This window comes from Lagopus muta, chromosome 2, assembly GCF_023343835.1.
Source record: "Lagopus muta isolate bLagMut1 chromosome 2, bLagMut1 primary, whole genome shotgun sequence".
Classification (NCBI taxonomy): Eukaryota; Metazoa; Chordata; class Aves; order Galliformes; family Phasianidae; genus Lagopus; species Lagopus muta.
The window spans coordinates 83,062,710-83,081,433 of record NC_064434.1 but is presented as its reverse complement, the minus strand read 5'-3'; the positions used below and the strand labels follow the sequence as shown (position 1 = coordinate 83,081,433).

The 18,724-nt window shown below is 39.4% G+C and overlaps 1 protein-coding gene across 1 annotated transcript in view; it reads right to left on the bottom strand.

Annotated features, from left to right (window-relative positions):
• PLB1 (phospholipase B1) overlaps positions 1–18,724 on the bottom strand; it is a 98,902-nt gene that overhangs the window by 15,263 nt on the left and 64,915 nt on the right. Inside the window, exons 36-48 of the mRNA XM_048935732.1 lie at positions 16,266–16,317; positions 16,060–16,140; positions 15,297–15,362; positions 14,836–14,936; positions 13,539–13,620; positions 12,944–13,048; positions 11,113–11,208; positions 9,982–10,053; positions 7,418–7,495; positions 5,779–5,839; positions 5,073–5,131; positions 2,039–2,097; positions 423–466 (exon numbers count right to left, since the gene is read on the bottom strand). Coding sequence (XP_048791689.1) covers positions 423–466; positions 2,039–2,097; positions 5,073–5,131; positions 5,779–5,839; positions 7,418–7,495; positions 9,982–10,053; positions 11,113–11,208; positions 12,944–13,048; positions 13,539–13,620; positions 14,836–14,936; positions 15,297–15,362; positions 16,060–16,140; positions 16,266–16,317 — 956 coding nt within the window. The remainder of the gene's footprint in view (positions 1–422; positions 467–2,038; positions 2,098–5,072; positions 5,132–5,778; positions 5,840–7,417; positions 7,496–9,981; positions 10,054–11,112; positions 11,209–12,943; positions 13,049–13,538; positions 13,621–14,835; positions 14,937–15,296; positions 15,363–16,059; positions 16,141–16,265; positions 16,318–18,724) is intronic.

Here is an 18,724-nt window from a genome sequence, read left to right as displayed (position 1 = left end):
AACCTTGCCAATGATCTTTTCTAAATAGACTGTTAATTGTTTCATAATCCTTCATTTGCCCACAGTCATTGAGCACTACAGTTGGTGATTGGAAAGCACAATGAAATGAAGAAAGAACAGATCTGCCATGGTGTCCTGCCACCTACAGCACATTTACTCTTCATAATTTCTGTCAAAAGGATGCACTGGCCGCATGCAGATCCTGCAATGTGGAGGGGCTGAATTAGCTTTGCAGCTAGGAAGGTCAGTCTGGGTTTCAGCTGTGAGCCAAGTGAGCTACTCCCATTCACAACAGATAGGGATGCCCACTGTTTGCAAGGGAAATGTGATCATTTCCAGATGTTTTTGGATATCCACTTGGACGCTTTCTGTCTAATATTGTGCTTTTCCCATTACTCACACTGGTTTTTCAGGACACTCACTGGGTAAAGTGGTTCGGGTCTCCAGGGTGCCATCACCTCCAATACTACAAAGGGAAAGCACAGAATTACTGAGTAGCAATAGTTCCGCAACCCTCTTATTGTCAACACACATTGCTGCTGCAGCCCAGGAAGGTATACACACCTCGGGCTGAACTAGGAATATCAGGGAATATCAATAAAAAAATCAATTTTTTTTTATGTGACCATGCTGGGATGCCCACTGTCAGAAGGCATGTGACCCTGCTGAAAATACATTTGTGTGCATTTTTGCATAGAAGAGAGACTACATTAAATGTTCATCATCCACCTGTCTGGGATTTTGCAACGTTAATAATGAAAAAAGCCTCTGCCTCTACTGTTATCATAAATCAGCTGATCATGGAACTCTCTAAGACTCAAGCTGGGATGAAAGCAGGCGTTCTTTATTCTCAGTGCTGGATGCACAAATGGATCCTTCCACCTAATTGTGCTTACCTGGTACAAAATACCTTCAGTTTGTTTGCATTACTTGAGTTACATGTGCAGAGGCTTTCCCAAGCAGCACATATACCTTCAGTACTTCCCCCAGAATCATTAACACAGGGTTACATAAGCTCTTTTTATGGTGGTGGTTCTGAGACCCTCTAGGATGAAGTCACTCCTCCCTACTGTGTTTACTGGCTGAAATCTATCTTCACACATGCTCATTTAGCTCCTTGCCTTGATCCTACAATGCTTGCTTTCACAAAATCAGCTGATTCTAGCAGAACTTCCTTATCTACTTGATAAAAGCAGTTCAGTTTATCATCGTTATCTATTTGGTATAAGGGCACAGATTCTTCCTGTTTTCTAAACAAACTACAGAGCTATCCATCAATGAGCATTAGCAAGCTTAACAGTACCATTGCAACTTGTATCACTAGCATTCAAATAACGCCTGTGTGTATACAGAGTGTTCCCTTACACTACCTCTGTCAGGCCCCGACATGGGGGAAGCACAGAGTAGAGAAAAGGCAGATGAAGAAAGGAGTGTATACATGTACATACTTATCATATATAACATTCATACTTCTGCCTGCATGAAGCAGGCAGTTTTCTTCCATTCTAATGTGGACATTGAAATTCACATCCACTCTAGCACATACTGTCATTGCTTGCTTTGTAATTTGCAAATCTATTTGGGACATCTTCACTGAATGTGCATGTGGTGCACTCAGCACATTCATGCCAACTGGCACTCACATGGATTACCTAGCATTAAACACTGCTTTCGATTATCACAACTGCAGCAATAGACTGAGGCACAGGACCCTACTGGTAGCAGTCGGATCTCATTTGAAAAACAAACAAAAATCCAACACCACAAAATCACTCCCTTTCTCTTCCAACTCTGACTCTCTCTCAAGTCCTTACCCAGCAATACTCAATCTCAGCATCCCGCAACTATATTTACTCTCTGCAGAGAGAAGTTTGTTTGACAGGAGCAGAATTTAGCTACTAGACATGTGGCAGCACAGCCCTTTGCCTGATATACCTCATTCCCATCCTCTTTGGGATGTAACTACACAACCAGGTGACCCACATTTTCAACTGTGTCTATGGATGAGAATACCAGAGAGAAAATTGAGCATATTTACCTCCAGGAACATCCCCTCCAGTCCACCTGTGGGTCAGTTGTGCAGGCTCCTGCCGCAGTCTGAAACAGATGAGAAGAATAACTTGTAAAATACTAAAACAGGGTGCTGCAAGTTTAGGTACAACAGAAAATGTGAAAGTTTTGAAGAACTTTGGTAACACCATTCTGAATCCAGCCAAGTCCTTTATAGCATAAGCATTCCTTGTCCTCATTCAACAGCACACACTAGCCTCTGGGTAGTCCTACATCTCCCATGCTTCAAATCCACAGCCTTATCCTCATGTATGAAGGCAGTTCATCTAAACAGCAGACCCTGGAGTAGAGGAAACAAAGTCCAACCAGCAGGCATCAGACTGTAAGATCTTGGGAACTACATATGGCATTGGAACTACAACTCTAATGATAATATCAATAAATCAAGGGGAACTAGATTACAATCTACAGCTTTGTATTTGTCTGGATTTTTCTGATGGAAACTGCTTCATTCTGGCATGTCCCAAAGAAAGCTGATGTTCAGAGGCTTAATAATACAGGGAAAAACACAGATGAAAAATCCCCAGTAAGTTTTAGCTGTAAATAAATCAGTAGAAGCGTTGCCAAGAAAACAAATCTTTGGTGCAAAATCCACTTTTCTCTGTTGGACCCAGTCTAGAAATCTAACACACAGACTTTGTGAGGTGCAGGCAGGATTTTTACTTTGTATTTTTGCCAATACAGATAAATGTGTTGGCATATCTATTGCTTTCACCACGTGCCGTGGCTGAGAGGTTGAACAGATGCATTCTAGCCAGTGACGTGACCAAATTGCTCAATGTTTCATTAATCTCCAACTGCATCTGGACTGAGAACAGTCTTCCTGCAGTGTGAACTTTATATGATTTAGTATACAGGAAAGTCATCAGAACGAAGAATGTGATGATAGATTTGAGTGTTCACAGGACTGGGATACAATGCTTTCATTATTTTATTTTTCAAAAACTTCTAGCAAGGTCAGCAGCTTGACTCACTTTCATGACAGCAATAACGAAAATAGGTTATTCTGCAGCTTTTTAGTTTTTTTAATGGTTTCACTTCATTTTGTGCTATTCAAAAAGCTATGCGTCCTGGTTTTGGCTGATAAAGAGTTCTTTCTCTTCATTGTAGATGGTATGATTCTGTATTTTATTAGGGTGAAAATGGCACTGATAAAACACTGATGCTTTCATTGCTGCAGAGAAGTGCTTGCACTGTCGGGGCCTTTTCTGTTCCTCGTTCTGCACGGCCATTGAGGAGCTGGGAGTGCACAAGGAGCTGGGAGGGGTACAGCCAGGGCAGCTGGCTCAGACTGGCCAAATGGATATTCCACACCACATGGTGCTGTGCCGTAGAACTTGGGAGGATTTGGTTGGGTTGGCACTGCTGCTGCTCAGGGACTGACCGAGCATGAGCTGGGCTCTGGTGTGTAATTGCACTTGGTTGGTTTTGTTTGGTTTTTTTTCTATTTTCTTTTTCTCCTCCTTCATTTCTTATTAAACTGTCCTTACAGACAAATTCTCATGTACCATTTTCAATTCCCTCCCCTATAGCCCTAGGGGAAAATGAACTAGTGTCTTTTGTGGTATTTAGCTGCCTCCTGGTTTAAGCCACAACATCACATTATCAACATAGCCATCAATACTGACTGCATTCAGGGCTCTTGGAGGAAACACCAGGAGGAAAATCAATGCGTTAGGGAACCAAGACAGATATTGCTATAGTCCCTCTGTACCAGGGATGAAGTACAAAGTATGAGTTGCTGCTGGCTATACCCAAATTTTATTTATGTGCGTATGTGTTTGTATGTGTGAGAAGCATTCTTTGTCTTCTTTCCCCATGCCTTTCAACCAGCACTACATATCATACATTCACACCTTGCTATGGTAATGGCAATGGCAATGACGACCAACTGCATGAATAACGGCAATATGAAAAACTGCCTTGCTCTGCTTTTTGGGACAAAACCTCAAGGATCAGAGTCTGGCCCCTTTGACTAGGAATCTCTGAGAATTTCCATGTACTAGAAACAAAAAATTTAAAGAGAAGATATGTGTGCCATCAGAGGAGGAAATTAAGCAATTTTAAGTGCTGGCAATGGATAGGAGGGAGGTTTGCAGGGTCATTACTAAGGTCCTCTAAGAAAAGCTCAAAGCTCAGTAGGAGGGAAGACAGGATAACTTCAGGTCAGGTGAAATCTGTTTTCAGAGCTAATGAGGAGGTGAAGACATACATGCACACCTGCCTGTCAATAAGTCTGATCATTTGAGAGCTGTAGTCCATTCAACTCCCTCTGAACTCTGCAGGAACTGAAGCTGCTAGAATGAGCACAGGTGTAGCTCAGGAGTGAAAATTCACATTGATGCCAATATCTGCCTTCATTCTATGCCAGAACAATTCTGTAGTGCCATGCAATTCTAGAATTCATTCTCAGAAAACTTCAGCACAGATCAGCAATATTCCCTGTTATTATTTTTTGGGCCCTGCTTTTCTGAGACATTTCAGTTTGCATTTCTTGGTACATACAATACATCATAGTTCTAACTAAAAATTAAAATTAACCCAGGAAACAATATCTGAGAGCAAACTTCTGATATACTGAAGAGACAGAATTATCTTATGTGAGAAACACTTTGGTCTGTAATCAGTTATTTCTCTAGGAAATTTCATCGAGACCTGCCATTGTATGTAAAATGGCAATTGATTTTTCTTATTTCAGAAAATACTATCAGGCAGACATTTCCCTTTCTAAAACACTTGAACAAATTGTGTGCAATAGAGAATGTGATCCAATTTCTGTTCTGACTGAATTATTCATTACTAGATTACTCAATTGTCAGTGCCAGTGTCACTCATATCCCTTCAGGCTACTTCTTTGCAAAGGGACATGAGTAGTAGATGAGCTTTTCTTTGCCAGACAAAACAGTTTGCTTTCTATCTGATGATGACTGACATAACCACATAGAGGTAGAAATCAACATTTACTCTTCTCATTTTAAACCTGGAAACATAGCAGTACTTACAGTCAGTGAATCTCCCAATGCTCCAATGACTTTGATGTCAGCAGGCTGTAGCTCATGTACTAAAAAGGAGTAGGAATAATAAAAAGAACATATTAATTGATAACTGACATAAAATGCTATTTATTGGAATGAAGGTCCAAGTCTTTGGTTTCAACCTGATGTTATTTTTACAGACTTTTAAGGAGAATGAGTGTCAAGTTCTATATGCCTGTCAGGCAAAATATATAACTTCTTGCCAGTTGTTTGCAATAGTGTACTCGACAAACAAGGGAATAAACGAACCTTAAGCAACTATTCAAGTGTCACCTTAAGAAAAAAAAAGGAAGGAAAGATTAGATATGTTCAGGATTCATTTTTAAGGTTTGGGTCATAGATCAATTCTGCCCACAGTGCCTTCCAGTTATGCACAGCACTGCTACTATGCTACTGATAAGGCAAGGTAGGTCAAACTTGCTTACCTAGACATCTTTAATCTGCCACATTGCTATATAAGATAATATGTACATGGTAAATGGGATTGCATTTATCCGCCTGCTGCATTGTAGAACTTGCTGTCTGTGGCAGGATGGATTTTTCTATTTTGCAGTTAAATACATCAGTTTTTACCATTTTCATTCTATCTAGAACTTGCAGTTTCAAGATTTAAAAACACAAGGTGATGTATATCCTTCCTGTTCAGGATTTTAGATGATGAGTCCATCCTCACCTGATGTTGGGACGTGACTGGATGGAGCCTTTTCAGAACATGACAGGTCACTGCCCCAATTCTGAAATGACAGTTCATACAACTGTGTCACCTTTTCGTTAGAAGAAACATGGAAAACACACATGGTTTAATTGTATGGTGAAGAACAAGATCAAATTTAAAATAGATACTAGTTTGGTGCTGTGTAGCTCAACAGTCATAGTCATTAAAGTTAGAAAACACTATTAAAGTTAGAAAAGACCTTTAAGATCAGAGTCCTTCCTCCCCTTTGTGGAATGCTGTCCAAACATTAAATCATTTCTGGGGAAGTTTTCTAGCCAAAATACACCATTTTGCCAAAGTAAGACATATAATCTAGAAAAATTATTTGTGACAGAGTTCCATAAATAGATACTTGTTTGCCCTTTTGCCCTTTCCACAGTCTGGAGATTTCATCTGTGACTGAGGAGGTGGCATCTTCATGCTTGAAAATCTGTAATTGTTGTAATGATATCTGCTTACTCTGACCTCAGACCTGACCTTACTTGGAGCAGCAGGTTGTACAGGGATGCCCTGAGGATCCCCTTCCAACCTGAATTATTACTATAAGTGCACAATCCTATCCTTCAGTAAATAAATGAACATAGGCCAGTGGTCTTCAGAAAGTACAGTTAGTATTTTAATATTGAGACAAATTTGTCTGTTCTCCTACATAACAGTGTAATAGGCTCTACTACCAACCATCTAGTCAAAGGCTGCCTCCAAAAGCTAGAAAAGAAAGCTGGGCTTATTTTCAGGTGAAACAGGAAGATGTTCATACACTCTTTCTGCTATTTCTTTCCTTCACTTTATCACTTCAGAACTTATTGCAGTTGAGATTCAGTAAGTACGATTGCCATTAAAAGTATATAACCAGCTCTACAGATTAAAAATCCCATTTCAACATTGCAAACTATGGCTTGCTGAAACAATATTAGCCGTTTCTGTTTGTAACCCTCAAGGCACGGGAAGATTTTCATAATTTAGACAGGCACAAGAACCCCCCCAGTATGTCCAAGTACATGGCCGACTGACTGCTGTCTCTAATCATAGCTACATTATCAAAGCTGAGCATTCCTTGCATGCCTGCAGCCATTTGTCAAAAGCAAGTTTCTGCCCCATTTCTTCAAGTCCAACACAAAGTTTGCTTAATCTGTAGTTTGCTATGGTAGTTGCTCATTCATTACGAAAAGTAAATCCCTTTGAGAACAGATCTCCATCACATCCTGTGCAGCTGGCAACATACGCAGTAAATAAATATGACTGCCCTCTGCAGGTTAAATCTACATGAGGACATGGAAATACAGAGGCTCAAGAACATATAAACCTTCCTTAGATCATCTGGGGATTCAGCATCCTAAATTCTCTTCCCCCTGTTGTGAGGTACTTGCAATACAAGTTAAGGATGCACTCCAAGTGACTTACTGTAGAAATTGCACCTGATACAATTCATTTTGTCTGGCTTTCAGGACAAGAAGTGTTTAACATTTTTTACACAAGAAACAATGCAGTGCAAGTTAGACTTTTCTGTCTGAAAATTGGTGATAGGTTATCACATTTATAACCTCAGAAGGATGTGCGAACAGCTTGTCTAAAATGCAGCAAAAGAAGCAACAGTTACCTGTGTTGGCTCACTGGTGGGAAGCACAGGAGAATTTGTGTTGTTGCTATTTTTATTTGTACTCAGGAAGGAGTTATTCTGTGACAAGGAAGAATTTAAAGTTAGAGAAATTAGGCAATAATTATGTGTCACACATCATATCAAGTTATGTCAAGACATGATATCACCAAAGTTGTAGCTGTCTAACCAGCAAAATGAGGATCTGGATTTCGAAACTGTTTTCCATATCTTAAAATTCAGAAGCAATATTTCCTCTTTAGTCTCTTATGGTAAAAATGATGTATGTGTCAGATCCTGGTTAGCAGTTCAACTTTCTCCTTTCTTAAGCCTTCCGCAAATTACTTAGACTTTATTATCTGTTAGTCCATTTGAAAGACATTGTTGCAAAGTCTGGAGAAACCTGGACATATCTTCCCATGTCAGCAGAGAGTAATAAAAACTGACTACTGTATGAATCACTCCTCCCTCCTAGAGAAACTGTACAAATTGCATTGTTATTTTCATCCTCTCCTAATGCAACATGCATTAAGGAAGACAGGCACATTGTATAGACTAAAAATCTTCGCAGAGATACGTAGTTATCTCAAGTAAGAGCAATTCCAGAGCAATTATTTCCACAAAGAGGTCTAACGAAGCACTAAAATCAGAAAGCATATTTAAACAATTAAAATATCCTCTCATCTTTTCTTTCCAGGGTTTTATCCTACTCTAATTTGCCTTGATGCAAATAGTTTTCCTTGGCTTTTTGGGCCTTTGCAGTCTGTCTCACCTGTTGTTTTCATGGGATCACTTCCAGATATAGTAAGAGTCTAAAACCATACTCAGAAATAGTAAAAACAATAAATGGAATTTGTGAGTGTCCAATTTCAATTCATTTACTATCCTCTTTAGTCATACAGAAGGCAAAATCATAGAATCATAGGAAGACCTGGTTGGAAGGGACCAGAAAGACCATCTAGTTCCAACTCTCTGCTGTTGGCAGGGCTGCCACCCACTGGGTCATGACACCCAGAGCTTCATCCAAACTGGCCTTGAAGACCTCCAGGCATGGGCATCCACAGCTTCTCTGAGCAGCCTGTGCAAGGAACTCATCACCCACTGAATAAAGAGTTTCTTCCTAATACTTAATCTAAATCTAGTCTCTTTTTGTTAAAAAAAAAAAAAAAAAAAAAGCAACAAAAAAACACAAACAGAAAACCACATTACTCTTTGTCCCATCACTACATTTCCTGATGAAGAGACCCTCTCTATCCTCCCAGTAGGTCCCGCTATGTAATGAAAGGCCACAATGAGGTCTGCTCAGAGCCTTCTCTTCTCTAGGCTGATGAAGCCCAGCTCCCTCAGCCTGTCTCCATAGGAGAGGTACTCCAGCCCTCTGATCATCCTCATGGCCTCCCCTATGGGCTCACTCCAACAAGCCCGTGCCTCTCCTGAATTGGAGGCACCAGGGCTGAATACAGGTGGGTCTCATGAGAGCAGAGTAGAGGGAAAGAGGCCCTTGTCCTGCTGGTCACACTGCTTTCGATGCAGTCCAGGATACAATTGATTCCCTGGAAACAGATTATTCAATTCCTTTGTACCACTATTTCTTGTTCTTTACCTCAAAACTGAGAAGGGAAAGATACTGGCATCTCTATCTCTGAGTGTTTTAAATCACAATAGGATTGCCATTTCTGAAAACAACGGCCATATATTCTTTGCAAAGGATATGAAACTTCTCTGTGCTTATGTCTGAACAGCAGCATCTTTGAGTAGGGATGGACTACAGAAAGAATTATAAAAATCCACATTATCTGGCACTGAATAAGTTCCTAGGTTAACTTAATTACTGGGCAAAATGAAGTAGAACCAGTTTAACCAAACCTAATGATTTTTGAAACATGCTGATTAACAACCCCCAGATCTTCCCTTTCTAACAGGGTGGATGCAATATAGACAGAATTGTTCTTTATGTCTTGAATGACTGTCTCCAGACTTCATAGTACAAATCAGCTCCCCAGTCTGTTCAGTTCTTTGGTCTCTTCATTGAAACTGCTGAAGAAAGTGGGTCATTTATTGCTGACTGCAGGGGTTATTTCCACATGCTGATACCCAGCAACAATACCATAAGTTCAACAGCTTGTTTTATGAAGGCAGAAGTGTCCAAAGTGCCTAAAGGATCCCTGTTAGGGGCTAGGTCAGCAAGACCAGCTTTCCACTAATTCAAAGTAAAATAGATACTGGGATTTTCAGAGCCACTGCAGTGTCTGAAACTCACATTGATTCTAACAGGAAAGTTAATTCAGAATATTCCATTTGCTGTTGAGCTGCCTAAGTACTTCAAAAATATATATTTTCTGCTACAACTTAAAACACACAAATCAGCACACTGTCTATCAGTACTCACTGCACAGTAAAAGGATACCAGAGAAGGTATAGCAAGAAAGTCTGCTCATTCATAGGTCGGCAGAGAAGGAAAGTCTTCAGCAAACTCCCCCCAGACATACAAAATCCCTGCCCTCTGCGGGGTGCACAGACAGATACAGCTGCCTGATACCCAGCTTTCACGACATAGGGATATTTACCTGAGTCGGGCAGCTGAGGACAATGTCAGTCAAGAAGTCAAATGAGTCAGCTTTCTGGCCTACAGGCTGCAACTAGGAGGGAAAACAAAACAAAACAAAAAAGCCCACACCATTGTAACTGCCTCAGTTCATCTTACATTTGTATAAAAATTCTCATCAAAGGAATTTAAACACCACTTTCATATTTTTAAAAAAGTGCTTGCATTTACTGACCTCGGTTTACCCAAGGCTGAAATGCTACTCAGAAGGAACATGGCAACTGTGTAACAAAACAGCAACTCTAGGAAGAAGTTTAAAATGCGAAGTGGAAAGCTATGCTGGATCAGCTTAAACTCCAGGAGGATTTTGGCAGGCACATGGAGTTCCTTGGAATTTTGCCAGAAGGCAAGCTTGTAAACTCTGTTCTCTTGCATACAAGAGGAGACGCTAAGAATCCCTCTGTTCTTATTGCTAAGCTGCATGATGTCGTCTCCAACGAAAGACTGTTTGTGTGCAGAAGATTAAACAAAATTTAAATAGAGGCACTACTTGATGATTGCAGAGAGTCCTGTTAGCTGCTAAGACATTACCTGGAAGTACACAGAAGATAGCAACCAGAATCTGAGACTTCTGACTGCAATGCTAGTTCTGCACTGCAACGCTAACTAAATGGGATTGCCTAAGCAATCAGAAAAACAACTCATTGTTGCTAGATTTTATTTGTTTCCAACGGTAGTAAATTAATTTGAATTAAAACTATTTCTGAGTGATACATTCACAATACAAGGATTTAAAACACTTTTAAGATACCCATTTTGAATTGACATACACCATTAACAATTATTTATTTGGTAGTCTTTCATTTAAGACCATAGAGACACCATCCTTATTAAATAGTGTCCTGACTTTCATGACAATGAGTGAAATAAACTTCAAGCTGCTTGGGTTAAATCAGGAATGCCTGATTGACGGCACCTCTCCCTTCCCTGCAGATATGTGGGAGTATCTGACTGGGAAAGAACAAACAAGCACTGGAGACCCATTAGCAAGTTACAGACTTACCCAGATCCTCATTGCAACTTTCATTACAAAATTTTAATGGTAGTCAGGCCAAGCTAAAGATTGTATTGTGGGCAGAGCTTGTCACCTTACCATACTATTCCAGAGAACCTTGGCAAGTTGAGAATGGCCCTTCTGGCTTGGATGGAAGCAGTCAGGTGCAAAGTAGGAGATATCAGGATGCCCATCCTACAGATGAAAGCATAAGGGACACTGAAGTGCAGAAGTATTCACCAAGCTCCAACTGTGGATTGCTGAGGCTGTATCAGAATCAATAACAGGAGATGCATTCTACTTGTCCTTGCCACTCCAAAGAAGAAAATCTCATTAGTAGCTGGTGATAAACAGCATGTTTTGTCAGGCACCCTAGCTACCAAAAATGCTTAACTAGAAATGCTTATGCACATCCAATATCAGATCCACAAGGAAGAAGCAAAACCACAGTTTTGAGTTTGATCCCTAGTCTCTCTCGGTTCTGTGATAAAGCTGCGTTCCCCTCCTCAGCACATCACCACATTTGGCTACCCAATCACCATTATGCTCTGCAGTATCCTTACATGTGAATGAGTAATTTATGGATGCTGTACTATAGGAACAGAAAGAACCCATCTGCCTTCTCACAATTCTGTTAGTTCTACAAGCTTGAGAAGAGGGAAAAGCAAGAAGTGCCCAAGAGAAGGCTGCCAAACTGACCAACTATAACAATACAAACTCCTTTATGAACACACCTTTACTTTAATACAGATACTGGAGCATCTTAAGGAAGTGAAGTTTGAACATTTAAGTAACTTGGCTTCAGTAAGTACTGAGAAAAGAAAAAGTTTAATTATAAACTCATGAAATAACATCTTTTTGGTCATTGCTGTCTTTCCTCAAAACTTGGCCAGGTTTTGATTCAATGTGTTTGAGCAAGCTACAACCAAAATTTGAACCTATATTTGATCTTTTGCCAAGTTCAGAGGCAGAGTTTTTGGTTCAGAAACTTCTATATTTTGTGTAAGATAAGAGAAAACAACACCCTGAACTTTCTTAAAATCTGAATTAATGCTTGTGAGATTATAAAAAAAAATGTTCAGAAGTATTTTTCTTCTACACTTACTTCCGTGTTTCTCACCTTAGTGCCAAAGCTCCTGAGGATGGGTTTTCACAGGAGCCAGCTTCATCAAAAATTAAAGCCTGTTTTTCCTTCCCCTGTGAAGTTTTCAACTAGTTTTCCAAATGTTAGAGCTTTGTCTGTAGCAGTAAATCAATTTTTCAGAATGGTCACTAGCTATAGCTGACATTTTCAGGATCACACTGGTTCAACAATACCAGTGCAATTCTTATTCAATATTTCGCCCCACCTGTATTTTGTTCCAGGTGAGATGACTAAGTACAGTTGTATCTAAAAATCAGCAAGTGGAGTTTCAGTTTCAGAGAAGGTTTGGGTCACTTCCAGATTCATAGTTTGCTGGGAGGTTACAGAGATTACTCAAAGAGCTGAAATAGTTGCAAATAATAGGAAAGATCTACTACTATCTCTAGTCTGTATGTAAACTTATTCTACAGATTCAGACAGAGAGTGAAGTTATAGGGCACAAAAAGTTGTCTCCTGTGAGTAACACAGCAAGGTTGCTTTAAGAATTGTAACTTAGTATCTCTGTATTTTATTAATCATGTTATATTTTGAGAAAGAAAAATATTTACATACCTTGAGAACACACACAAACCAACCTCTCAACTCAGCTTTTGATTTGTTTTCCAAAAGAGCAACTCATATTGACAGCACAATATGTAAAACAGAGAACCGATAATCTAATCTACTGGGCCAAAAGGCAACAAGTTCTAGTAAGAAAAGCACATGACAAGCAGAAATCATTGTGCATACTGTCTCTAAGGCTGGATGCCCACACTTAGTTCTTTGAAGTCCCCATTTATACCATACCTGATCAAGAGGAGTCTTGGGATTTTGGAGGAAAGTCTGGATGACCACTGTAAAATTGTCGTGAGTATCATATCTGCCAGACTCCACCAGTGTTTGAATACCAAGCTGCAAAAAACAAAAATCAGGAAGCAATATTCTATCAACATTTGTGCATAACAATTTTTCTTGTTTTTTGCTTTATTTTGTCGTTGTTTTTAGTTTATTTTTGAGGAAAAAAACCCACAACAACTAAGAATCAGGAAGAAGCTTTTACTTGATAATTGAAATAACCAGAGACACTGGTTAAAGGTAACCATTGAAAAAGTGGCTAAGAAGGATGGAACACAATACTGCAGTTGTTTGTGAGAAACAGGATTTTGGTGACTGAACTCCTACCTATCCATCTGCATTAGAAAATGTTGGGTTTTTTTGAAGAATTGCTTCTAATTTTCATCATATGGTGTTCTGAATAACATCAAATTACCTTCTTCATAACTCATACAGCTCTCCTAGGTAAAGTATTGCTATGATTTGCTATAAACAGACCATTTGCTTGGTAGCAAAGAATTCGTCTCCACTGGAAGCAAAGTAACTGCACCATTCTTGATAAACATACCTGGTAAGCTTTAATGGCTTCCCTCACCATTGTTAAGTTTTCTGAGTTTTCTTCTCCTGTGAGAACACAACTACACAGATAACTGTGGAGAAGTTGGAGGAGAAAACAAGAACAAGGAGAGTTAGAAACATGAGATTGCAGAAGTGGTTCTTCGTCACCCAACCTCCTCATGACATGGTAGTAACAAAGACATTTGTACATTTTTGAATCTGTGAAATATCTTTCTGTCTTTGCCATCGCATGCAATTTCAAACCTCAGTCTTATTTACCATCTCATATGAATTGTACTGCACACTGTGCTAAAGCCAGTTTGTTCCATTCATTACATCCCTGCATCCTGAAACAGGTGCATGCCATTCCCTCTGGGACTAGAGAAGATACCATTAAAATGTACTGGTTATACGTTACCTCTGAGCTGTTATCTTTTTGAGGCATCAATGTGAGCAAAGAAAGTAATTATACACTGCAATAAAACTTCTGAAACAAGAGATATCTGTCTACTCCGCAAATACACCACATTCCCTCAAAATGCTAGAAAATCTAAATACTTTTGGAATTCAACTCCATCTCAAGGTGTTCTGTATCAGTATCTTTAATCCAAGCACACTGAAGTAAGTACAGTTTATATTGATTATGACACAATTTAGACTTCATTTCAACCAAGCTTGAATTTACCCCTAATCCTGTTAAGCCTTCCCAGGTCCCTATAAAATCCTATTGCAGTTAGGACTTTCCAGCCCCAACCAAATGCAAGCTCTGCTACCTCTGATGTAAACTCTGGATAGGCATGTTCTCTCCAGTGTTAACCTAATCAGCCTCACACATTTGTTCTTAAGTGATGCATAGCCCAGGAATCCAAAACTTCTGCTTCTTAATAGTAGCTCAAAGTGCCTTATTTTATATAATCGTAACATCAGAAGTCCTTATATGCCTCAGCTATCTAAATAAATAACCTTATCAGTGCTTGGTACAGGCTGCTCAGTCCTCCAGACTCAAATTTGATCAAGGAACATCTTTGTACCACTGTACCAACACTGGTCTGATGTTACTTTTATTCTACAGTCAAAGACTAAGAAGCTGCTTGAAACACTTGCAGCCAATGAAGTGAATGTACTTATGAGCCTTTTAGGTCAAAGCCAAGATAAGGAAGCTACACTGGGCAGGATCATGTCAGCGCTGGATGTATTGTCCATAGGATTGTTGTGCTAGGACGTATTTCTATACAATTAAAGAAGCATGGAATGAGAACTTTATCATCACAGTAAATTCAAGTACAAAAAAGTCAAACAAGCCTTACTCTGACATGTAAGTGGGACACTGAACTTGAGTATCCACAAACAACTGTCTCATACTGAGGATGTCCATTACTCCAACTATGCTCACTAGAGCTTTTGGTACCTGAAAGGAAAGTCAGATTTCATCTTAGAAGGAACTATATGCATAGCCCACAGTGCATTCATTTTATCCCCAAAGTCCAGCCATTTAACACTCCTTCCCTTTCTCTATATATATTTCTCAACAAAATCACTCACAAAACTTTGACTCAGCTGTTGAACTCTTTCTGCTACCGTATTTCAGTATCACTGTCTCTCATTTCAGATAGCATCTCAGTAGTCTTAGATAACACACAAGCATTACCCTCTGTGAAAATCAGTCGAGCACATTTGGTACCAGACCAGAAAAAAATCAGTAGAGCTAGTAACATTAAATTACACACCAACTCAGGCTAGAATGCCAGGACAATTTCACAGTACTTGCCTGTTCATGCAGAATATCAAGAGTTTCTTGAATTCTACTGGTGAAATTTACAGCTGAGTAGTGATCCTGATAGAAGAAGGAGATAATAGATTATTGTTAAATGAGGACACACGACATTTGGGTTGGGAAAACAATTCACTTCCTTTTCCGCCATACTCCTGTGATCAAGAGCAAGTTCTTGCTTCTTTCCAGTTATCAGTTAATGTAAAACATAGGAAGACTTGGTGAAATTTTGGGTTTAAAATACAGCATGTTGATTAGCAACAAGTTCCTTAATGCAACTTCCATTATACATACTTCACCTATACTTGGCATCGCCCTACACTATGAGTTATGAGGTGATGACAGCCATTGCAGAATTGGATTGACGGCAGTTCAAAACAATATTATTTTTTCTTGGATGTATAATGAGGCTTTACTAGCAGTGGAGCAGTTACCAAATTGGCTCTTCTATCATGGTAAGAGAAGACAAGAAGTGTTTTTACCCTGGAGTAAACCAGGGTAAACATAACCATCATTACATAACACAACCAACCATCATAACATAAACATAACCAACATAACGAGAGAATGGAACCATCTTACTTGGTTGCCAGTAGCAGTTTGTATATCAAGGCACTGTCAGCAGTGATCTTTATCAGCACATACAGCAGCTCTATTAGAACACTCACTATCACCACTGTGAAAGCTCTAAGTATCTGTGCATTTCTACACTGACATCACAGAGCCCCTATAGTTTTTGTCAACCAGTTCTGTTACTCACAGGGTCTTTGCAATAGTTGCATAGATCATTGCTTCCAATATGCACTGTTATGATTTTCCAGTCAGCACTGAAGTCAATTCTCTGTGAACAAAGCAGAAAACGTCTTTGACTAATTTGCATCAGTAGCATCTTTGCGGATGGATCTATCATGTGAAGCAGCACCAGTTTCTTTTCATGCTGCAAGATTAGAGTCCCAGACAACTTACAGAATCATTTTTCATTAGTCTCAGGAGAGCTCTTGCTTGGGCTGGTAAGTGCCTATGAAGAAAAACAATCAGTGAGTGAAAGAAGCACTTCTGTGGAGAGATCAACATTAATACTCCTTGGACACATTAAATCTGTGAGTTGTCAAATATCAGGAGATATAAATGATGATGCAGTATAATCCTCCTTTTTTAGTGATCAAATTATATGTTCACATCATTATGAAATGTCAACAACAAATTGAACCTGAACACAGATTTTACTCAAGTTCAATATTTAACATGGGGCCATAACTTTAACCTTCTATTACACTTCTTAGCTGCTAAAGCAGATGGAATGCAGACACAGCAGTATGCTTTGTTAGCAGATAGCCTATTTAGAATTGAAGTGCTATCAACCTATTCCTTATGGACTGAAATGACAAGGGAATCCCAAGTCGCAGTGCTTAACTGATCTCTTAAGCAAAGTTTATGCACACCACATCGCAAAGCTGAAGCATTTAAAAGTTCACTGTGCACATCTTCCTTGTCTCTGTAGCTTGCATCCCAAGTCAATATTCAATTTGCAATTGTGTAAAACAGTTTTTGCACTTTACGTTTCTAAGTGAATTAAAAATCCAAGTAACTGCCAAGATCACCCGTGCAAGTTAAGATGACAGCCTCACTGTTTTCCAACAGCCACGAAAGCACTCTCTTCTATATATACATATATATACAAATATACATGCTTTTGTATATATACATATCTTTATTTGTATGAATGTGTACATAAAATTGCCATTATTTCTGGGTTACCTAGGCTCAACATTTCAACCTTGTTTGACTGCCCTGACATGCTGATACTCAAATATGCATACAAAAGAGAAAAGAGAACTTATGTGGAAACATTGGCCTTCTAGGCAACTCTGGAGCATGGGATGAGCTGCATTCCCCTCGAGGTTCTTGTTAGAAACACTTCAGAGACTGCATATCATTTCTGGAAGCACATCAGCTGACATTAATAGGCATGACGCTTGTTTTGTATGGTAACCAGAGCTTAGCCCTCTTTTGCAATGCTGTATTTAATGTAGGAACAGGACTCTCACCACCCTCCTTCAAATGAATACTGATCTAACACTTACATATGAGTATTTACCGGGGAATGAGCCCTGTCATGCATCTACTTGGGACACAGACATCACACACATAAAAGCTCAGCTCATCATTATCCTTGTCCAAAGTCATAACCTACTTATTTATATCCCAAAGCTATCACTAGCTACTGGTGGTCAAAATTTCCTTCTGCTCTCACTGGGGAATGCCTAAGCTAGGGCATCAACTTCAGTACTGATCAAGAAGAAAACATCCCTTATGGAACTGCCACTCCAACAACTTTAGTTTCTCATGCAGTCACTGAAGTGCTGATCCATCCTGAGCCAATGTAGTCAGTAAGAATGAACATCTTGAATGATGTGGTACTACTGCTTCCATTCTCAAGCTGTAGTCTCTACCAAAATTAGATCTTAAGCAACAGAAGCAGTCTGCTGATGTGAAATACAGATATTCACAGCTCCTGTCACCTGTTCTCTCCTCTCAGTCTTAAGTTCCTAACCTCATCATCTGAAATCAGTGATGTGAGCCAGGCTCTGTTTCAGCAACACATTTCAGATATGTCCTTAGCTCCAGCATGCACTTAAGCACGTTGACAATGAATAGGGGTGAGCCCAACAAAGTTTTGCCTACACAGCTGTATTCACCAAACAGCTTTTCAAGGCAGCTACTGATTTCACTGGAATGAACTGTTACATCTGCTTTTCAAAGCTGGTAAGGGTGCAGAACTGCCCGCTTTCAGATATGGCCCAGTATCTCTAGAAAATAATTCCTAGACTGGCTACTATAAGTATGGACCAGGTGATAGTTAATTCTGAAATATCAGTGTTATCTTTCTTTTATGGACTGTTTTTCCCCCTGGATCATAGAAGAAGGGATATTTTTTGTCTGATGCAGAATAAATCCAAAATAAATAGAAGAGTAGCAGTGGCCTGTGACAATTGTCTTATTCATCTCCCTGTTGGCTATTTACAAAACATGTCTGCAGAATACAGACAGTTCCACTTCCTTATCCAGCCCAGCTGCTTGCATGAGGAGAAGACTAATTGGTATAAATGAAATAGATCATTTTCCTTTAGACTAACATCCATCCCCTCATTTCATATTACTACCAACTATCTAATAGTAATGCCTTGGTCACTACTGACACAAACTTCTTTAAGTAAAGTTAGCGACTTTACAAGTTGTATATTCTGTTTCAAGTTCTTCCCCCGCTCCAAAATTACAAACAAACCACAACACCTGTTTAGGGTTTAACTGATACAAAATGCAAGGCAACCACTATTGTCATTTTTCCCTACAACAAGCAAAACCCAAAGTTATTCTGAATATATGCTGCATATAGCAACGTATGGATAAATTGTCTGGAATGG